This window comes from Microcaecilia unicolor, chromosome 4 (assembly GCF_901765095.1).
Source record: "Microcaecilia unicolor chromosome 4, aMicUni1.1, whole genome shotgun sequence".
NCBI lineage: Eukaryota > Metazoa > Chordata > Amphibia > Gymnophiona > Siphonopidae > Microcaecilia > Microcaecilia unicolor.
This window is the reverse complement of record NC_044034.1, coordinates 267,274,839-267,298,756: the sequence shown is the minus strand read 5'-3', so window position 1 is coordinate 267,298,756 and position 23,918 is coordinate 267,274,839. Positions and strand designations below refer to the sequence as shown.

The 23,918-nt window shown below is 40.9% G+C and overlaps 1 protein-coding gene across 4 annotated transcripts in view; it reads left to right on the top strand.

Annotated features, from left to right (window-relative positions):
* Positions 1-23,918, top strand: part of ATP11A (ATPase phospholipid transporting 11A) — a 381,664-nt gene that overhangs the window by 231,055 nt on the left and 126,691 nt on the right. For all 4 annotated transcript variants that reach the window (XM_030201529.1, XM_030201532.1, XM_030201531.1 and 1 more), the window contains exons 9-10: positions 3,781-3,845; positions 9,770-9,851. In XM_030201529.1, the coding sequence (XP_030057389.1) occupies positions 3,781-3,845; positions 9,770-9,851 (147 nt within the window). The remainder of the gene's footprint in view (positions 1-3,780; positions 3,846-9,769; positions 9,852-23,918) is intronic.

The window sequence follows — 23,918 nt, the reverse complement described above, 5'->3', positions numbered from 1 at the left end:
TTCTCTTTCAGTTCCCATGCTTGGGATTATGTCCAAGTTTTGAGATCAATATGGAAGAAGAACGAGACTTGGGGTGATTGTGTCTGACGAACTTAGTGGCCAAACAGAAGAGGCGACAGTCAAAACCAGAAGGATGCTTGGGTGCATAAGGAGCACGATGACTAGCAGGAAAAAGGAGGTAATAGTACCCTTGTATAAGTCTCTGGTGAGGCCCCATTTGGAGTGCTGTGTGCAATTCTGGAAACTGCACCTACAGAAAGATATAAACAAGATAGAGTTGGTCCAGAGGGCGGCTACTAAATTGGTCTCAATCATAAAACATATAAGGACAGGCTTATGAACTTCAACATGCATACTCTGGAAGAGAGGTGGGAATATGATAGACGTTTAAATACCTTAGTGGCATTAATGTACAGGAGGAGAGCGTTTTTCAAATGAAGGAAAACTCTGGAATGAGAGGACATAGGATGAAGTTACGAGGAAATAGGCTTAGAAGGGATCTAAGAAAATGCTCTTTCATGGAAAGGGTGATGGATGCGTGGAATGGCCTCTCAGTGGAGGTCGTGGAGATGAAGACTGTGTCAGAATTTAAAAAAGCATGGGACAGGCACATAGGATCTCTTAAGAAAAGGAGGAGTTAGTGGTTACTGAGGATGGGCCATTTGGCCCTTATCTGCCGTCATGTTTCTATATTTCTAGCAACACTGGATGTGCTTCCATGGGCTCGATTTCACGTAAGGCCTCTTCAGCAATTTCTATTAAGTCACTGATCTCCAGTGATGGAAGATTATGAAGATTATGGACCTTACAGGCCAGGTTCAGTCTAAACTGGTAGCTTCATCCATCAAATCTTCAGTCGGCACTCCCTCTACACACTCAGAATTGGTATGTAGTAACCACAGATGTCTGTCTCTCTGGCTGGGGAGCTCATTGTACTCATCACACAGCTCAGGGTTGCTGGATGAAAGTGGAAGCCTTTTAGAAACATACCATTTACCACCACTCTCTGTCTCCTACCATTCAACCAATTTTTACCCACACCGAGGGCACTCAGTTTATTTATCAGAGAGGAGACATGATAGAAACGTTTAAATATCTCAAGGGCATTTATGTACAGGACAAGAGCCTTTTTCAAATGAAGGAGAGCTCTGGAATGAGGGGGCATATGACAAAGTTAAGAGGGAATAGGCTTAGGAGTAACCTGAGGAAGTATTATTTCACAGAAAGGGTGATAGAGGTGTGGAATGGCCTCCCAATGGAGGTGGTGGAGTCGAGGACAGTTCCAGAATTTAAAAAGGCATGGGTAAGCATGTAGGATTGCGTAGGAACAGGAAGAATTAGGGGTTACAGAGGATGGGTAGACTGGATGGGTCATATGACCTTTATCTGCCGTCATGTTTCTATGTTTCTAAATTCTGTTGTCTATCAATATCAAAATCCTTTAATCTCCTCTTAGTGTAATGGTTCTCAATTGCTATCACAGTAGAAATGGAGGAAAAAACCTCAAGAGACCTTGGATTACTCCGTTGTTAACAGCTCAATGGCTTTCAGCTTTATGGAGCACTCACTGTCGTCATCGGCATAAAAACCTCCAAATATTCCTATGATCTCTTTATTCTTGAAAAAAATCTTATGTACTTTTTTTATTTATATATTTTTCACATTTTTCCAAATAAACTAAGACTTATCTTTGTAGTTGCACAGTCTCTTTATCTTTCCACGGCCAACAATGGCCAAGGTTTCTGGTCCTCCTTCAGGGTCCGTGGTCCTTTCAACTGTCTGCAAGAAAACACAGGAATCTCCACTAAAAATGTCCTTACAGCACCTCACCCTTACTGAGAAGCCAATGTCACCACCTCACTTCACTTTTGCAAACTATTCTTCTGTATGGTACTCTTCGCCAACATGGCGCATGAACTTATCCGGTGACATCACACACCACCGGCCTGAACTGCCCAATGAACAGACTGTGTAACTGCAAGGATAAGTCTTTGTTTATTTGGAAACATGTGAAAAATATATAAATAAAAAAGTAGATAAGATTTTTTCAAGAATAAAGAGATCATAGCATTTGGAGGTTTTTATGCCGATGATGACAGTGAGTGCTCCATAAAACTGAAAGCCATTGAGCTGTTAGCAGAGTTATCCATGGTCTCTTGAAGTTTTTCCTTCATTTCTACTGTGATAGCAATTGAGCACCATTAGGCTAAGAGGAGATTAAAGGATTTTCATATTTATTTATTTATGGTTCATTTCTACCCCACATTTTCACACAAATGCAGGCACAATGTGGCTTCCATGAGTTACAAAAGTTAACACAACACATGAAGTTTACAGTAGAAAAGGATAACATGCTAGCAGCAATTAGGAAGGCTAAACAGCAGAGTTACTAATGGGATACACTTTTTCAAAAAGATACATTTTCAGCAGCTTCTTGAAAAGATAGTGGTCAGCTTGCGTTTTCAGGAACAGGGGAAGAGCATTCCAAGTCTTCGGGCTGGAGTAGTGGAAAGTAGAGGCAAATAGAAGCTTGTATTTAACACCCCTGCAAGATGGGTAATGTAGTTGTAAAAAGGTACGGGCTGTAGTGATGTCTTTTCTAGGTGGGAGATCTATTAGAGGAATCATGTATTCCGGAGCTAAACCGTAAATTATTTTGTGTCAATGTGCAGATCTTGAATGCGATTCGTTCTCTCACAGGTAGCCAGTGTAGTTGGAAGCGTAGGGGCTGCGCAGGAACCATGCGCGATTCGCCCAAGATGATATTGATAGGCTTGAGTAGTATTTTGATCTTTTTTGGCTCTGGTATTGGATTATAACAAAGTGTGTTGTGCCAGAACTCGCACTGGTCATGATGGTTATTTGTCAAGATAAGTACTTAGCCAAGACTGTACTTGTAGAATTTTACTGCTTTTTGGCTCGTTTTTCAGACAGCATATCTTTCTCATTTATCAAGTATCGTACTGCTTCACCATCCCATTTAAGGAGGAGTTTAAAATTTTTATGAATAATTATTTTTAAAGGGAATATTGATGAATCACTACTTATAGATAATTGTTGCTGCTATTATAGAAAATTTAGAATGTTGACAGAATGAAAATGAGAAAATAATTGATAAGTATGAAATTTTCATAGCAATAAGATGTTTGAGGTTGTTTTTATTGTTTTGTTTTTTTTTTTTTTCAGAAAATCTGACAATAGTCGGAAGCATTGGAAAGGGTGGGTGAGTGCCTGGGTCACTAGGTCCCAGTACATCTCAGCAGGGAGTTGGGGGGGGGGGGGCAGTGGTGTATGCTACTGCTGCTGTTGGCAGTGGTGGTATACCTTTAAGAACTCCCATTGCTGTCTCAACAAAGGGGGATGCTTCATCCATATAATTTCGTTCCCCTCCCCCCCTCCCCTGGTTGCTAGAAGTTTAGAGAAAAATACCCCTACCCCCAGATCATTTCATGGTGATGATTAGCCCAGCAACAGGCTAAAAGCAGTATTGACTTTTAGCCATTAAATATGATGTCCCATAGTTTGTCAGTGTGTTCTATAAATAGCAGATTATATACACCTCACACAAATTTCACCTTGTTAATAATGGCAAGTACTATATGCACTGTTATAAAAATCAATGCATAAACATTGTATTATTTCCCCTTTGAAATTACCAAAATTTGGTTTTGTCAGGGAGATCCAGTTAATGACATTATATCCCTTTGTTTATTTGTCATCAATGTAGTATTAACTGCTGCCTGGTTATCTTACAAAAGCTGATAATTTTTATCTTTGTAGGCCATTAGGATCTGAAAATCTGTTGCTTAGAGGAGCTACTTTAAAGAATACAGAGAAAATCTTTGGTAAATATGTGATCTTAATTTGTGACTGAGTTATTGCAGGACTTAATATGCAGATTCTATACAATTGTTTGTTTAAATACATGCTTTAGGCATTTTTTTTCTCTTTAGTATTGTCATGCTAAAGAAATGTACAACAAGACTGATTGCTGTCATTACTGACACTCAGATAAGAAATTAGTATTGATGAGGGCCCACAGTCTTTTCTAAAATGACACTGGTAGCAGAGCGATAAGGTGTACAGAAAAGAGAACATTTGACTTTTGCTTTGGTTCAAATAAATCTGGTGTTTGTAAAGGTTCATTGTTTAAGAGATGTTTTCACAACTATATCTGAATGGCTCATGCCATGAACTGTTGTCAGTGTAATGTAGTATTCTGTTTACAGTGATATGAAAGTACCAGTAAAGACAGAGAATGAAAAATAGACTGGTTCACTTAGGACAGCTCTAGCACTCTGCCGCATCCTTCCCTCCTCCCCTCGGCTTCAAGTACTTACTTAAAACACCAAGTGAACACAACAAAGTCATATCTGTTAAACTGGATTGCAGCTTTATTTGCAAGAATTCCTAACCCGAACCAATTTGATTAGGGGCCAACATAAAGCCACATAAATGTCGTTCCCCCCCCCCCCCCCAGCCCCAAAATACACCCAGCCAGGTTAGAACCAACAGCTAGCTGCAGTTCCGTCACCTTTGCTCGCCCTTACCCACAGTCTTTGCTTGGCCCAATCATTCCCACTTTTGCTGAATTCCTCCACCCTCCCAGAAGAATCCAGGGATTACTATTCTTTCCTCTCTTAAGCTGCACCCCTAAAAACCCAACAGTCTACGAGCTTAGATTATATCTTGTCACCACCTCCCCCCCCCCCCCCCCCCGTATGGCTCCTAATGGCTCAGGCTTTCCACTGTAGCCACACATAGGAACTACACGCAGCCCTCCCACAAATAAAGTGTGAATCCTAATGTGTCCCACTCCAGAAAAGCTTTCCCAAGGCCTCCTTCAAATCATCATTAAGCAAATCCAGGCTTATGTCTGAAATATAGATACTATCCCGTCGGAAAAGGCTTTCTACCCCCCTCCCCCTTCAGCCAATCATGACTAATATGAAACCCACCCTGCTCAGTCACCCAATGACTAATCCGCCTATTAATTTTCTGAACCCAAGAAGATCACAGTGGTTTATCTGAAAATTTTGGTTGAGGAATAATTTACGACCGATTAATTGCCACTTGAGGACACTGTCCCCACAATGCAGAAAATTCTTTCCTGATCCTCTCGATAAGTTGCCACCCCGTAAGCCTACCCAAATCATTCTCCCACTAATGGACAATAGCGTGTGGAACCCTCATGTCCACTTTGTGAGAGTGAAACTCAGGCAATAACTGATTCCAAAGCATGCATCAAATGCCCATCCAGATGACCACCACTCCCGCAGCTTCCAAAGCCAAGGGAGGGCAATAGGGCTGAACTTAGGGCTCGCTGAAATGCGCAAAACACGTAGGTATGGCCCACCACCCAGTCCATTCTTCTGAGCACATGAATCTATAAGAAGAAAAAACACAGTGAGTACCCCCCCCCCCCCCCCCAATTCTCATGATGTATATATTTGGCATAGGCTGCAGATTTCCACCTACCAATCCGTTGAATCATCCCAGAATCCAATCCCACAGCAGCAGCCCCTGTCGCAACACTGATTCTAAAAGAATGTGAGCTATACTCCCTAGAGTTAAGGCCGAAAGCCTCCAATGCCTGCCGCAGCATGACCATAGACTGGAATCAAGTCAGTGAGGATAAGTCAGCATTCACCAAAAAATAAGTACACCCTACAGGCTGCAGCTCCACAAAGGAAAGTACATTCTGAATAGGGCACATCCAAGACTGAGGGGACTTCCTTCAACTGCAACATCTCCTCCCACCCCCTTTGATCCATCTTGGACTGCCCCACCCAATCACCCTCAATATACACATGTCCACAAATAATACCAAGACCCCCCTCCCCCAACAGCCCGTTTAGAATGAGCAAACCATTCACCCAATCGCAGTGCCTCAAAAAAAGCCATAACAAAACCAGTGTATAATAAACAAACTTCATATGCAGAAAAACAATGGATCCCAAGAACCTACCTTAGAGCTTGCAACAAATCATGCATTATTAGTTGATGAGTATCCACAGTTAGACCCACCCCACCCTACTAAAACCCACTTAAGGAAAAAACTGCTCATTGTGTTACCCCAGCCTTTCACGTTGTGGAAAAAGGAAACAAATCTGCAACTACCACCGCATGAGATCTCCCCCCGCCTTTTGACATCAAGACTAAAATCAAGTAATAGAGTCCTGTGCCTTACCGCCCCCCCCCCCCCCCCCCACATTCCATTCCCATTGTCTCAGGAAGAAGCCCACCTTCTTCAGTCCTGCCTGGTGAAACGCCCACATCACTTTTGATCATCACTTTTTCAGCTTATTAAGCCACCTTGAGATCAGCAGATACAATCGCCTCCAAATCTCACTCTTCTTTTGTACACAGAAGTACTTCACCTCCTATACTATACCTTTCCCTTTGATTTTTGCAACCTAAGTGTATGATCCTGCATTTTTTAGCATTAAATCTGAGTTGCCAACTGCTGGACCATTTTTCAAGCTTTGCTAGATCCCTCCTCATGCTATCCATGCCCTCCAGAGGGTCTACCCTATTACAAAGTTGGTATCATCTACAAACAGACAAACCTTACCAGACAGTCCTTCTACGATATCGCTCACAAAGATGTTAAAAAGAGCCGGCCGAAGCACCGATTCCTGCGGCACATTTCTTCGCAAACACACCAAAACAAAAGCCCTGAGCAGTTCAGACACCTGAGGGCATCTGGATGACTGGTAGCTAACAACCTCAACCTCCACCACCAACAAATTATTGCAACAAAATATCAATAGCCGATTCCTCAATTTCTCACCACAAATCTCCAACGCCACCACTAATGGGAACAACTCCAAGAGTGCAGTACTCTTGGTCAAGACCTTGTATTCCATTCAACCAGCCAAGCCGCTACCATTCATTCACCACCAAAGTATGCCCGAAATCCTCCCCCCCACCAGCCGCATCCACAAGTAACTCGCTCATCTGAAGACACCCCTCCTTCTGACAATAGACAATACCATTGAAATGTTATAAAAAGGTCCTCCACAGCCGGAGATCCTCCTGCATCGGCTTCTTGACTCTAATAAAATGCAACAGCTTCCATACCCCTCTTGTAGCAACAGACAAGTGCCACACAAAAGCCAGACCCATCGGCTGCCAATCAAAGACTGCAGCATGCACAGCATTACCTTGCAGGAACCTGCGACCTCCTGTACTAAATCCATCAAGGCACGAATCTTTTCTCCTGATGGTTGGTCAGGTGTCTTAACAAAGTCCAGCTCGATCTCCAAAAAACACAAACTTTTGTAGTGCTGTCCATGTTCATGTGCATAATCCGGTACCTCTAAAGACTCCTGCTCCAAAAAAATCCCCTCGATAACGGGTACAATCCCCCAAATCTGTGCAACCCACAAATGAAAATGTGTCCAAGTAATGGATCAAAACATCTGTACCAAATATAAGAAGGAACTAAACATTTCAAAATAAATGCATGAAATGGAGCATTGCATTGGCATGCACTTATGCAGTTCACCGGGTTCACAATCAAAAGATGTGTATTTAGCCAGGCACAAGTCCTTGGGCATGAAGCTGTTAACCAACTCCCCCACAGGCACTGACAGATTAAGGATTAGTCTGCATTTCCCACACCTCCATTTGGGATGACCGCCAGCAGGAGAACTCTTATCGCAGAGAATGGCGGGTCAGCAAGACCCCGCAATCTGTCCTGCCTGAAGTTTTTCATCAGTCTTAGTCCCCGCCATTCCCTCCAACAAGTGGACTGATTTAGAATTCTGTAACCATCTACCCAAAAACAGGATCTTAAAATCCTCCCGAAACCCTGCCTGCAACAGAGCTGCCTCTCATCTCTTGGGATAATCCAATGAATAATGAAGCCAAACCGAACGGGCCACAGATGGCACAATACCATTAGCGCAGGGCACCTCTGTGTTGTGCTCCACACTTAGGGCACGTAATAGTCAGCTGCCTCGATCCGAGCAAACGTGACCAAATTTGCAATCTGGAAAGCAGCAGGCTGCTGTATTAAACCTCCAGCAAATGTCACCAGTTCCAAACCCAGCTGATGCAACCATAGAAACTTGCACTCCTGATGATCCCGATTGAAGACCTGTTCTTCTGCTCTAGCTTGGCCATCAATCGCACCACTGTAGCCGCTGGCACCGCTCACTCCAGTCTCAAACTGCCTACCCAGCTATGCAACTCCAGGCCTCTCTGCTCAATGGACCTAGCATGTCCTCACTGTCAAAGTTGCCCCTGAATAATTTTAAATTCCCCACCCCATCCCTTGGAAGACACCTGCACCCTCTAACAGAGGGGCCCAAAGTGAATCCTAATTAGAGGGGCCCAAAATTTGCCCTGGGAATACCAAGGGGCTGGAAACCACCCAGGGCCCTATGGACCAAAGCCCTGCCCCATTTGAGAAGGACCCCCATAAGTCACGTTATTAAGGCCAACATCATCCCCTTATACACTGGGACTATGACTCAAACTCAGGGAAGGGACTGACAAGCCCAATGGACCCCCCCCCCCCCCCAAAGACATGGGCAAAGTAAATGGTCCCACACTTGACTCCAAGGAGGACAGCATCAGGAAAAGGTGGTGCAGTGTGCCACCAGCCCCATTCCCTACCAAAGTGCCTCCTCAGCCCAGCAGAGAAGTTCCTCCTTGAAGTCCCCACCAAAGCTAAACCGGAGGAGCTGGAAGGAACTGCAGGAACAGGCTGCGCCACAGAGGCACCCACCACACCAGCCTGACCCTTTCCCCTCTTTTCAACCTCCATCAGGAGGATTACTCACTCCACACCTTTGAACTCTGGCTTAACTAAACCCTGAACAGTTTCCACTGCAAATATTTTAGCCTTGCTTGCTGAATTCTGAGAATCCCCCTGAACAGTAGGGACAAACTAGACTGGCATTCTCTCAGGCAAGCAAAGCTCCAAGTCTTCCCTCGTCCCTTCAGACTCACTGACCCGAGACTTAGCAGCACCCTCAAAAGAAGCCACAGGAATAGGCAAAAACTGTACAACATTTTCTCCCTTGCTTTACCGAGTCTCCTGCTGCTGGTTCTGATCACCAGTCAAAGCCTGCATGCTCTCCATTGCCACTCACCAAGAGAGGCCAAAGGTGGGACTTGAAACAGCAGTGTCAGCTTTTTTTGTCGTATGTCTGAGGAAGTTGCTCTAACCATTGAGCTCCATCTAAGCCTCGGCACCCCACAAATTACAACAAGCTGTAGATACAGCTTGCACAGCCTCAGTCCACAGCCTGCTCACTGCTGTTCCCCGCAAGTAACTTACAGTTCGTGGCTGGCTGGTAAACGAATCAGTGTGCGATGGGTTTGAAAAGTTCCAGTACACACCCAGTTTTGCCAGCCACGAACACACTCAATCCCCACATACCTCCGGTCCATCTTTCCCTGCCGTCGGCATGCACATGCACTGCCATGTTACAGAAGATCTGTGTGGGCTGTCCCTCCTCTCAGACCAGTTACTGCTGTCTGCCAGGACAAGCCCAGCAGCTTCTCTTCTTTTTTTCAGACACAGATATTGTATGTGAAACAGAACTAGAACATAGATGCCTCTGTGTTAGTAATGCAAACTAATGCCCATTTTAGGTTTGATTTCTGAATGTAACCTAAAAAAAATATATATAATTCTGTTGGGGTTTTTTTTTGTTTTTTTTTAATTGTAGATTGAATATTTTAATAATGCAATCTGGATTGTGTTATTAGCATTGTTGACCTTGTCTTTTTTTTTTTTCTGTTAACATTTTAGGTGTTGCTATCTACACTGGCATGGAAACCAAGATGGCATTGAATTACCAGTCCAAATCACAGAAACGATCAGCTGTTGAAAAGTAAAGCTTTCTAGTTCCTAATGGCAATTTTGAGATTGTAGTGTACTTTCACTTACACAATAATAGCTTCTGTAGTAGAAATTAGACATCTCCATGTACAACAGTGTGTTTTTGTGTTGATATTGATATCTGCAATATGCATGACTGTCTTTATTGTGTATATATTTTTTTCTGTGTATATAGATGTATGTGTATAGATATAGATATGTGTGTGTGTGTAGATCTATCTATCTAATCTATCTCCCCAAAAAGGGGACACGGCCATGGGAGGGTCAAGGGTTGATCAGGGACGTTCCTACATTTTAAGTACTCTGTTATAGAATAAGGGGGATCCACGCCTAATTTAGATGTGAGGATTTATACCAGGGTTTACTTGGAGTACATCCACGCGTCTAAAGTTAGGCACCAATTGTGACACTTAGCGTATTCTATATAAATGGCATCTATCTTTCAGCGCCATTTATAGAACAGCACTTAGCATGTTATTTTTTCGGCAGTATTTATAAAATTTGGTCCATAATGTATATAACATTGAAAGTCTTATGCATCTCTTCCATTGTTTTGGATAATTCTTGGGCTTAAAATGCAGTTCCTTGTCATTAGGCCTAGATGAGTCCAAGCCTTGTTGGTTTGTGTCCATCTATCACCACAGGTAGAGATACAGAATTGTGCTGTGTCTTAATAGAACCCTGTATAACTCAGACAATTCAGTATTCTTCTATCTCCAGCAGGTGGTCAGTGTGAAGCTCCTAGGCCCAGATGATGAAAAGGAAATGCTGGCACTAGAGGCCATTAGTGCCAGACTAGCGCCCATGTTTGCTTGCGTCCCAGGATCAGAGATAGCCAGCATGTGTAACAATGTGCTTGCTAGCTATGAACACTAATAGCATGCAAATGCATTCTAAGCAGGGACATTAGTATTCTTCCGCAATGCTCAGCAGGCAGCGTGCCAAACTAGTGAGCTGATACCACTGTAAACCCTACACCAGCTCAGAGCGGGGTTTACAGAGCATTGGGGAGGACTGTGGATGTGCTGGGCAGAACTTCCCTACCATATAAGGGAGTTTCTCCTGTGTTTCTCCCTTATATGGTAGTGAAGCATTGCCCAGCACATTCCAGGATGCACTGGGCAGGGTGATGTCATTTTGAAGGTGGCACTGGAAGAGGAGGGAGTCTGCTACTCCTTCCTTCATCACAGGGGAGGGGAGGGGTTCACCACTAGACTGCCAAGGCTGGTGGGGGGTTGTTTTGGCAGCCCACTTGGGCCACCAGGGATGTTTTTTTTTAGATGTGAGGGAGGTTAAGGGTGGATCTCCAGTCCTGAATACCTTATGTGGGGGGGGGGGGGAGTTCTGCTGGACCTCCAGCCCCCGTGTCGCTGTCAGGGGGTGGGGGGCTTAGGAGAGCACTAGGCCAACAGGTATGAAGCGATGGCAGGGGTCCAATGGACCTCCATATCCTGTGTTTGGCAAGTCTGGGCTTTTAACAGCCTGGACCTGTCAAACAAGTGTGGGAGGAATGCTCAGGCAAAATCATCTTGCACTTTCCCCTATGATCAGAGCTAATAGCATGCCTAAATTTGCATGCTATTAGCTCAGATCATACGGGTATTATAGCCCCGCGCTGTTCTTATCTGCTCAACAGAGTTGCAAGTTGCACTGGATGCTTCATTAGTAACTGCTTCAAAAAAAATTGCTGTTTACACCAGCACCAACCTCTTCAATGGAGCTGATTCTGTACTTGCAGCTCCTGATGAAGCATCCAGTTAAACTGGCAGCTTCGTTGAGCAGATGAGAACAGCTTCAAAGATAAGTGTTGAGAAACATTTGCACTGCATTTGTATTGCATTGAAAATCTCTTGGACCGAATAATATGCAGTTTTGTGGACATTGTATTTGAACTGAGTCATCAAGCTTTAAATTATTGGGACTATAAAGTATTAAAAGAAAAAAAAAGTCACACCTTTAAATTAAATGAGGGGTGTTTTTGTAGACTAAGGATGTGTCGGTTGTGAGCTATTTCATAAGCCACTTCAGTCACTGAAGTCTTTTCCTCCTCCTATTTGGTGAATCAATGTGAGTGGATAATTTGTTGTTAGCATCCAGTTATTGGTGGTTAACAGCTTGTAGCCAATTACGTTGTGTGCACATCTTGGGAGCATGCTCAAATCTGGACACCATATATAGAATCCAAGGGTTAATGGGTATTGGAGAAACTATTGTCGATACTGGATCACAGTTTTTCGGGATCATTTTTGTACTTCCCTGTGATTACTTACTCACTGCATCAAGAGAATTAAGTACTACAAATAAGGACTGCAGACCAAACTGACTCAGTTTAACTATGGTGCTATTGTTGAAAACAAAGAAAGGACAAAAGGCAACCCAATTACATTAGTTTCCCATACAAAAAATTAAGTATAAAAATAAACACTTGAATTAAATGTCAATCATATGTGAAATTCCAGTTCAAATATAATTAGTGTTAGCACAGATAAGGATTTGCGCATGCTTCTGGTAAGGTTGGTCCTCCTTTTCATTGCCAATATTAGATTCTGTTAAATTTTATTTTTCTAATTATTCATTTTTACATTGTTTATTGGATCCCTACCCCAGCTATTTACTAAAGACTGCTCTGGATTTATTTCTTTGTCTCATGTCGAATCTGTCCTTTACGGTATCTTAAGGGTTTTTTCCCTATAGGTAAGGGCTGTATAGTTATTATTTCTATCCCGGCGAACCCCTCGGCTAGTAGGAGTGAAGTATCTAATTACAGACCAATGGCCTCCATCCTATTGTTAATAAAGGTGATGGAAGATTTGGTATCCTCTCAACTCATGGAATTCCTTCACTCACATTTCATTCTACATAGCTCTGTCTGGGTTCAGGCCTGCATATAGTACAGAAACTCACCCTGATAGCCAATTTCAGAAAAGAACTGAGTGTAGGTAGGAAAATGCAGTTTGGCATGTCCAGTGCTTTTGATACAGTTGATCATTGCATATTACTAAGCTTGATGGATCATTTTGGTATTTGCAGTACAGTCTTGCAGTGGTTCAGTGGGTTTCAAAAGTTTTGACAGTTATCGAGTAAAGCAGGCTGGTCTTTTGTCTCCATCCTGGCCCTCGATTTGTGGTGTTCTGAGGGCTCCCCTCTTTCCCCTGTCCTGTTCAATTTGATGAAGACTCCACTAGATAGTTTACTGGAATCAAGAAGTTTTAAGGCCTTCATATATGCTGGTGATGCTACCATTGATATTCCGCTTTTGGAGAATTTATCAGAGATCTTGCCTACCACCCAATCTGACTTGAATCTGATGGAATCCTGGGCCACTGAATATAAACTTAAGCTTAAAGGCAAAACCAGATTCCTGATTCTGACTCATCCCTATCACCCTGTGGTTATTCAGAATTTCATGATAGATATATCTTTTCCGTTAGATACTGGTCAATGGTTATACCCAGGATTTTCATAGTAGTAGCTGTCTTTTGACCCTAAGGTGTCTAAAGTGGTTTCTTGTGTCTTCAATACATTGTGGAGATTGAAGCGATTGCGCCCTTTCTTTTTGAACTCTGAATCAAACAATGGAAGACAAACAGTCCTTTCCAAATTTGATTTTTGTAATGCTGTTTACTCAGGTTTGAAGTGCTCCTTAGGAAATTACAATCGGCGCAGAATACCACTGCCCGCCTTGTGTATGGAACTCCTTGCTATTCTAGGGCAACGCCTCTCCTGGTTAAATTGCATTGGTTTCCAATAAATTCTCAAACCACCTTTACGCTTTGCAAACTTGTTTACCAACTTTTGTATGGCTTACTGCATAGTTGCATGCAGAACCTGATATACCAGCCTTCAAAAAATGTTTTTCCTACATCTCATGCTTCACTATCGAAGTTGTAAGAATCTTCATTATATATCTGTTCATACTGCAGGTTTTATCTACCAGGCTTCTAAGATGTGGAACTCTTTGCCAAATGCATTGAGATATGTTACTGGTTATGTATCATTTTGTAAGTTGCTGAAGGCATTTCTATTTGATCAATCCTTCACCTGCACTAGTGCTTGTTAGTTCCTGAGCATGTTAGGTGTCTTGTTTTGGTTACTGTACAAATGTGATTTTTTTTTTGTTTGGGATAATGTGGGGTATAAATAAACAAAAATTATTCCATAATGCTGGGCACCTAAATCCCATAGCGCACAATTCAAAAGGGGGCATAGCCATGGGAGGAGCATGGGTGGGTCAGGGGCTTCCAAAATGTTGCACAGCATAGTGTAGTGAGCCTAGAACCAGAGGAACTGGTTTGATTCCTACTGTGACTCCTTGTGACCCAGGGTAGGTAACTTAACCTCCCTTGCTCACTAGGGACAGAGAAAGTACCTTTATATAACACGTAAACTGCTTTTGGTTGTATTACAGAAAAGCAGTATATCGGATGCATGACCTGTGACCAATAATGGGTGAGCGTGCCCAACTTGGGCGCCAGGATTTATAGCAGAGCAAGTCTGGTGTCCAGAGAATTGGCACTAAGCACTATTCTATAAAGAGTCCTTGCCTTTTATAAAACAGTGCATAGCACCCATCTTTTCTGTCTTTTATATTTTTGAGTGCCATTTATAGAATCCCCCATCTAAGTATATAAAATGTGCAACTTGATTTGCCAGGTGTGCAGAAGGGAGTTATAAGAAGAGAGGGAGTTATAAGAGAGCATAAAATTGCTTGCTGTAGCAAATATCTTTTTCCCTTGGCTGAGTTAAGGTACTGCTTTTACTTTTTAAATTTGTCCTTATCAGGGAGTACAGTTAATTTTAAGACCATACCAGTTATCAAACCTGTTTTGGGAAACTCCTAGCCAAATGGGTTTTAGGGATAACCACAATAAATATTCATAAGGTTTTCATGTGCTGCTTCCATTTCATGTAAGGTCTGTCTTGCCTATTCATTGTAAATATTCTGAAAATCTCTCTGGCTTTGGATCCTCCCAGAATGTTTGCAGATCAATGCTGTACACTGTTTCTGAGAAGCCTTGGCTGCTGAGGCATATGCTGTCTGTGGAGTCTTCCCCCTCTACCACCACTTGCTTCAAGTAGGGCAATAGAAAAGACATACCTTTCATCTTAAACCTCCCCAGATTAGTATTGTTACGCTCTGTGTAACTTTTCTTTTTAGTTGTGCATGCACATTGGGTAACTTTCTAAAATGTGAAATATTCCTCAAAGGGAGAATTTGCCTACCCTTAAAGTACTTACTTATATTTCTCATTTATCATACATTAACTGTCAGTATTTTCTATTCTTTGTGCCTGTCTCAAATTAAATTAGACTTAAAAATTATTTTTATAACAGCTAGTATGTGTTTCCTAAAATACTACTTGGGGTTTGTCAGCATATATGATGATTGCATACCTGCTTACTTCTGTCTTGGCTCATCCTCTTCCTTTGAGTCTGTCTCCCTGCATTGAGAACATGTTTTTATTAGTTTTTTGTTATACTGCCTTTCTGTGGTACAACCAAAGTGGTTTGCATATTTACATACAGGTACTTTTTATCTGTTCCTAGTGGTCTCACATTCCAAGTTTTTTGTATGTGGGCCAGTGGAGGATTAGGTGACTTGCCCAGGGTCTCAAGGAGCTGCACGCAGTTCTAACCATTTAGGTACTTCTTCACTCCAAGAAGTTACGATATGAAGCTCTGAGGAAGTGAGAGGGTTGAATCAGTGTCAGAAAGTATTTCTTCAGAGAGTGGTGAGGTTTGTGAAGACAAAAGAAAACTTAGCAATTCAAGAAAGCATGAAATAACACTAGGAGTATTTTCTAATCATTACTGAGCAGCAAATATGACAGTATATAGCAGTGGTTCAAGTGTAGGTCAGGACCCCAAATGGGATCACATAATCAGTGGATGGGTTCACAGAAATAGGACTGCCCTCTCCCTCTAGACTCCTACAGTGACCTTGCCTAGTAGTGGCAGTTACCATGAGACCTGTGAATATTCCCAGGACCCGTTGCCCCCTCCTTTTGTGTGGGGTTCTCGTTATACTGGAGTCTGAGGAAATAGATAAGAGATGGGAGTAGAGGTCTGCTATTTTTGTTTTCATCATGACAGGATCACATAAATTTTTAAGTATTAAAATGGGGTCATGTTAGCTAAGTTTGAGAAGCACTGTTATCCTTAGGTGAATACTGACTAGATTTTCAACTGAAAATTTGCCTATATCCTGCTGGTCATATTTTGACCAGCTAGATTGAAGTCAGTGTGTGCCTGTTCTGCCCAGGCAAATTTAGCTAGCTAGGGCTTCTTCTAAAATTAAAAAAAAAAAAAAAATCTCGATTTTTCTCCCCATATTGATGGTTACTCATTTACAGACACCTTTGAAATATGCCTCAAAAGTACCCTGATCCTTCTGCCTCATAGGCATTTAATAAAAATCAAATAGGTAGTGCCAGCTCCTCTCCAGCTTCCCTTTCTTCCTTCTTTCCTTTCATCTGTAAAATATCCCCCTCTATGTAGCTGAGCCCCCCCCCCCCCCCCCCATGAATACTCCAAAATTACCACAAAGGAGCCAGCATGAGGATTGCCAACTTGGCTTCTCTTGTTGGCTATTGCAAAAAATATATATTTCTATCAATGCATTGGATAGGCTGAAAACTCAACAACAATTATTCAAAATTGTAACCAGTCGACTGAACCCCTACATCTATTTTGAATAGTTTGGTTGAATTTGCAGCTTGGCATTGAGAGAAATTTCATTTTTGGCTACTGTTAAGGTTTTGCTCTATATTGCCATATGTTTCATACAGTTGAGTGTGTCCTCATCTAGGCAAGATTTATGCCATTTTCTTTCCAGTTTACATCCTTGTTGCTTAAGGACTTGTGGTTCTGGAATGAACCAAAGGGAGTGGTTGTGTGTAGACTACAGGGCTTTCTTTTATGGACCCATTTTCTTTCCTAGGGCCATTGCTAAGTATGCATTACAGATATCATCCTGCTCTGACACTGTGGTCCTCTTTTCATTCCCATTGGGGTAGGACAAGACCTCCAGTAAACTCTCAATACTTAGGTTTCTCATGTCTCTCACTTCATTCCACACTCCGTTAGGGCCCTTCTGTTTTAGGTTGTTTATAGAAAATGTTGAGTTCAATATTTTTATTGAAAAATTCCAATATATACAATTCCCAACCCACAGAACATCATTCTCAAATAGTTGAGTTCTCAGCACAATTAAACACTAACATTAGCAAGCTGACAAAAAGCATCCAATGGTGCCCAAACCCTTTTAAACTGTTGAATGTTATGTCTCTTAATAGCAGCCATTTCTTCATATTTACAAATCAGGAGAACAATCCACCAGGCCGTCATTGACAAAGCAGTATTATCTTTCCATGCTGATAAAACCAGTTGTATATCTAACCCCATAAGCATATCAAACAACTTAACTTTATTGTTGCTCAAAAGAGGAGACAAGACTGCTAATTGTATAAGTACTATTTTATAATTCAATCTGAATACCCAACACATCTGCAATCCTTTCCTAAACTGAATCTGAAAATGTTTTAAATTCAAACAAGCAAACAACATATGATTAAAAGTACCCACAACTGACTTGCAGGACTAACACTTATTAGACCCATGCTCAGTCCATTTTGATAACCTTCTAAGGAGTCCATAATGCTCTATGGGTAACATAGAACAAAGATTACAAAACTGAGGCTGACAAAAGCCTGCAAACCCAAACCCCAAATTTTTCCATATCAACTCAGAAAAACTTTCCCCCAAATCGTACTCCCAGACGTGTTCCAATGCAACACATGTAAACATTCTTAAATTTAACATTCCTATACACTGCAGAAGCTTTCTTAGGCATCCCAGCCAGCTAAGCATAAAAATCCTTCAACCCTGAATCCTATCAACTGAAAAATATTATTAGAAAATGATCTGTCCATAATGAGTGTTTTCTTGATGACACTAGCTTCATGTCTGCTCCTTTGCAGATCTAGAATGAGACCTTTTTCGTAGGTTGACAGTTTGATCACCTGTGTGAAACCAAGTGTTGCCATTACATCATGAAATGTCAGGGTTAACCTTGTAAGCAGATCAAGGAGATTTTGTCCAGAGGATGTGTTGCAAGGTTTTCCTGGCTAGATTAAGATGCATTCTGACAGATGGGTGGGAGGAGATAACAATGCAATTTGATTCTCTTGAATTAAGCTGCTACTCGACTCCACTTCCCTGGTCTTGGTTAATGCTGGATGGTGAATCCTGTTCAGCATGGTTCAGTCAGTGGGACTACCCCAGTTTTGTCTTGGCAGCTCTCAGTTATTCCCAGTTATTCACTGGTGACACCATTAGTCAGGAAACTTATTATTGATTGGCCTGGAAAGTAGTATAGTAGTGATAGGGGTTACTAGGTAATGAGAAGCATGTCATTATGTGGTCAAAATAGGTAATTTACCTCTTGAGCCTATGTCTTCTTGATAGTTGGGGGAAGTTCGTTACCTCTTCCCTACATAGGGATGCATGAGGAACCTGGGTTTACTGGGCTGAAGTATTGTACACAGTCAAATTACTTAAGGTGTATGAGCAATCTGTCCAGCTTTGCAAGTATATCAAAGGTTTTCCAGTCCTTAGCAGCAATTATTAGTTAAGTATTAATGATCCATAGTCTTTCAGGTCTCTCCAGAAATGGTTTTTCCTGTGAAGCTGAAAATTTTCCAGGGCAGTGGGTAGTTAATGAGTCCTGTGGAATGCTTTTCTTTCAAGAAGAGGAATATCTGCACTATTTTGTGCTTTTTTTTTTTTAATTTTAAATTTGTTAATCAAGAATTGTGGTATAAATTGCATGTCTAACTTCCTGATCCCTTCTTGCAAGCAGGCTTTGATTTATAATCTTAGAGTTGAACTGCTCAAGATAGTTGTTCAGAAATGTGTAGTCTTGAGGTTTATAAGCCAGGAAGAAGCCCAGCCAAAATGAATGGGATGTTCAGTTTTTACACAGTATTTCTAGCCTATAGAACACTTCACTGTTGTGGTCAGTACCATTGGGTCAGTTTTTATTCAGTATATTTGTTCCAGATCATGATTTCCTTCACCCATGAATGGACAGCTAAACAGCCAGATCATTGATAAGGTCATGCTTAGCTTTTTTCAGATGTAATTGCTCTAAGCTGGAAAAATGGCTAGCAAGTTGCTTTATAAAGCAACATTTATGTATGCTGTGTTTTATATATGTAAAGATTATAGAATTACATTTAAATAAGTACAATTCTTATGTTATACAGAAGAAAGACGGCCACAGATTGTGGTTGGGTAGTGAACTAGAGGACACATGTTTAGTTATGGGAACTAAAAGTAATTAAACATGTTTCTATTTACTACACTCCAGGGTATTTAAAGCTCTACTAAAAGCAAAGCTAATTGAATGGTTTTAAAGGGTGATCTTTTCTGCAGGTTTTAAGAAAAATCTAACTGGCTTTCAGCTGAAAATTCACTTAAGTCTACGTTGTCAAAATTTGACTAGCTAGATTGAAGACAGCTAGGGGGGAGGATTTCTCACCTAAAGGGCCCTGTTTACTAAGCTGCATTATAGGCGCGTTAGCATTTTTAATGCGTATTAACTATGTATGTGCCTACAATATCCCTATAGGTGCCTACATAGCACACGCGCTAATTGTAGGCATGTTAAAAACGCTAATGCGCTTAGTAAACAGGGCCCAAAGTTAGGTGGCTTATACAAGTTGAGTGTGTATCTGGATCCACTCCAATATTTGCCTGATTAAAAGGCAAGAAGAACACTTGGTATAATTCTACTTTGAGATGAAATGTGATTTGAGGAAAGAAAGCTTTTAGATAAAATGTCATATTTGTGATGTGTTAGTCCTATCAACTGAAATTAATTTAATAAAGCAGACTGTTGATCTTTCTAGGCTCTCATCAGTTTAAGGCTATTGTTTGAGACTGAAGTTTTTGACTCAGAAGGATAAATATGATCAATCATTGAATGGTTTTACATCTTTTGATTGAAGAGTTTTTAGGTACATTTAAGCTTGTCCCTTTTACTTCATTGGTTCCTATTAAGGGCAAGCAACAATTAAATGTTAATCGTGTGATTAAAATTTTATTTGCATGATTAATTGTGCCTAATCACAGCATGCATTTTAGGAAATGAAACATAGTTTCTGTTGTGTTAATTGCCACCCCCTTATATGTATATATCTCTTTTTAATTCTAGAGAGGCCATTGAAATAGTCTATGAAAACATGTACAATCTGAGTGAATTGATTGATATTTCAGAATATGTTAGGCATTTCTATTTAAACTAGTGCTAAGCTTGGCTATTTCAGGCATCTTTATCCGTACTATGCTTGGCTAATTTTTTTTAAATCTATTTGGTGTTTTAGAGAGTCAATTAAACATTTATTGTTCCTTATACAGTGTAAGTTGCAATTTTTTTTTTTATTGAGGGCACCTGGATTTTCTTTCACAACAGTTGGTTTCCCAAAGAAACAAGCTGTGTCTTTTTTTTTTTTTTTTGTTTGTTTAATTTTGAAGGGAGATTCTCTTTTGCCCCTTTTCCCATTCTGTCTCCCAGGTTCTCTCATGCCTCATGCTTCACGTTTACCTATACAACAGCTCAGGATTTTTTTCTGTTTCCTCAGTGCTAGATCAAACTCCTAGTCTCCCCCTGCACCACCTGGCTCTACAGATACTTGAGCCACACGGTGCAGGAAGTTGGGGAAGTCTCACAGTTTTAAGATGCATAAGACTTCCCCAACTTCCTGCACCGTGCGGCTCAAGTATCTGTAGAGCGGTGCAGGGGAGGGGGGGGGGGGCAAGGAGTTTGATCCAGCACCAAAGAAGGAGAAAAAATCTTGAGCCCTGCTGTAGAGTTAAACACGGGAGGGGGGGCATTAAGACGAATGGTATGCATTTAAGTAATAATGTGTTAATAGTGTTATTAATGCAATAATTGTACCCCAAGGATTGGGTTGAGAACCACTGGTCTATAGGAACTAGGGGTGGGCAATTAGCCAATCAGGTTTTATTAATGAATGTGCATGAGAGATTGTTGACCATTTCAGATTTTATATATATGTTTTAGTTGCCCATATATGATGATGGACAGATTATAAATCCTTTTTCAAAAATATATAAATTTGGGCACCTTGTAAATTTAGGGGGTTGTTTACTAAAGCTTAGCTCAGGTTATCTGCAACAGGGCCCATTTTATTCCTATGTTCCCTGCTGCAGATAGCTCAAGCTAAACTTTAATAAACAACCCCCTTAGAAAGGAAAGTTTTGAAAAGTGGATATTTCATTATCTAGCATCCTAAATTACCTGGTTAAACCTTTAAAAATTGACTCTATGTGATATATCTGATGTGTAGGTGTACATATATAATTAGGACCTATGATTCTTTGGGGTTCATAGATTGTAAATTTTGGTGTTTATTTCAAGCTGGTTAAGGGAGGTTTTCATATTTGCATGTTGCAAATTTAATTTTAGGCACATGGTTTACATGAATTCCATTTTTTGATGTGACTTGATTGAGAGAGTATACCAATTTTAAATTTCTAACTGCCTTCATCACACTCCCTACCCAGTCTCTCTCATTCTTCCTTCTGGCTCCCATCAGGCTTCTCTCACTCACCCCCCCCCCCCCCAACCTCTTCTGTTCCCCACTAGTGCCTTTTCTCCTGAGAACTTCATACGGAGGTCACACTAATATATTGACAAGTATAGATTTAGCAAGAGGACTTGTGGTAAGAGTTTTAAAGACCTGGATGGGAGGGGAAATAAGGCTGGCACAAGAAACAGAGACGTGATCCAAGACAAAAAAAATATATAACATAAAGTAAAGTCAGGATGCTGTTGTTGATCCAGTTTCCAGGGCTTTTTGAAATGTTTGAGGTGTTGAAAGTACATAAATTTAAGGAATAAAATATATTGACCCACACAAGATCAGTAAACTGGTCTTTATTAGAGCTGTATATTATATCTTATTGCAATAAGGAGGGAAGACTGGGAAAGAACACGCTCTCCTTCCAAGTCCCCCTGGAGTATGATGATCCAGTTATTGTCATAAGATGAACTTTCCTTACCTGTAACCTAATCCACTCTGTCTCCTTTACCCTAACTATGTATTTCTCTTCTCCGGAACTGGTATCACCATTTACGGAACTATGTAAGCCACACTGAGGCTGCAAATAGGTGGGAAAATGTGGGATACAAATGTTAGAAATAAATAAATACACATGAGGTAATTGATTCATCTATACAGAATCCCATAGCATCAGCAAGACATACTTTTTTTTAGAAGGCTGAACTTATTGTAAGCAAGTATGCTAAAAGTTTAAAGTATAAGGGCATAGGTCAATGGAAAAACCTATTACATAGCATTTCTCAACTACTTTTAATTTATGTCCTGTTTTCTTTAGTTAAACACAAAATATACTTTTCCAAAAGAAGACATCTATCACAAATAACCTCTCTTATCAAATGGCCTTTTTTTGTCAATACAGAAAAGGTCTGTAGTAAACATCTTTATTTATACTCACTGGATGTCCCCTAAGTCAGCTAAGCCAGCATTTTGTCAGTAGTTCACCTATGACAATTTATTGCATTTCTTTAAGACATAAGTTTAAATTTTTCCCTGTTCCACAGGGGTTTGCAGGTATGATAGCTGCATGCTTTCCAGCAGTTTGTTAGAAACACTGTAAGCAGGTCAGGGCAAGCACTATATAAAGCTGAGCTACTTCAGCTGTGGCGGTGGCTGTAAATATTGCAAATCACAGTGGCAAGGATTGTGAGAATGCTAAAAAAAGAGGAATCTTATCACCATTAGCAAAAACTCTTTACTAGTATGGAATATCCTATCAATTTTTAAAAATTTTATTTTTATTGCAGTTTCAAAAATAAGATCCCAAGGGAATTAATCATTTGTACAGAAAATAACAAATAACATGTCTGCCAGCTGGATATTGTGAATTAGAAAAATCTCTTAAAATGAACTTGTAAAAAAAGAGGTTTCCGGTCCCAGCGTGGACCATATTTCACCAAAACTTCCTCAGTGAGACCCCAAAATTGAATACAAAGAGTCCTACAAGCGAGCCCCAGAATTAATCATCTACAGAGTAGCTTCCATTTTTAAAGAAAAAAAAAAAAACAAGCCACTGACAGTGGAAGGCTTATACTTATTCAGCTCCAAGCAGGCAAAAGGATTTATCAATGAAATTTTCTTTAAATAAGTGAACAGCTGCTTCTCATAGTTGTTTCTGAAAAGAAAATAGACAAGAAATGTAAAAAGAGTAAACACGTCCAAACAAAATATAGTAATACTAGCAAAGAATGTACCTTAACAAGACACACTGCTGTCTTCCACATTCAAATGAACTGCCTCCACAAAGGAGACTTAGATTTAAAAAGCACAAACTCACAGGTGATTGGTCAGAGATGAAGGTCATATGATATGAAAAAATATAGTGCAAGCCTTAAGAAAAGCTTGCCATTCTACTTCCCTATTTAATCCATGGGGTTCCACAGTTTGCCAGGTATAAATCAAACTGTTCCTTCTGCCACAACAAAGGTGAAATATCTCTCCCCCCCCCCCCCCCAACTCCACAATCTATTGAAAGTACCTCCAAAAACCACAAAATTTGAGATCGTGAGGATGGTAAATATAGGCCAGTGTTGAACTAAAAGCATCACAAACTCCATTATGTATATGACTGAGGTGCTCAAGAATCCTTACTTTAACTGGAATTTGGTATGTCCAATATCTACTATAATAAAACTCACTCTCAACATTCTGAAGACAACGTTCTGAAGTAACTCAGTCACTCCCTGAAGGGTTCGTCAGTTCATGGTGGTGAAGCCACAACACTGACCATGTCTCTCTGCCTCGTCCTCGCATGACGGACCAATCAGAAAAAACACCCTCAACATTCTGAAACACAAAGGACCATCACAAAACTGTTCCCAGGCAACGCTAGGCGACGTAAGACGGACCTATCAGAGGAAACTACGTGGCAATAAGGGAGGAGCATTCACCAGCAGAACGGCTCATTATCTGTG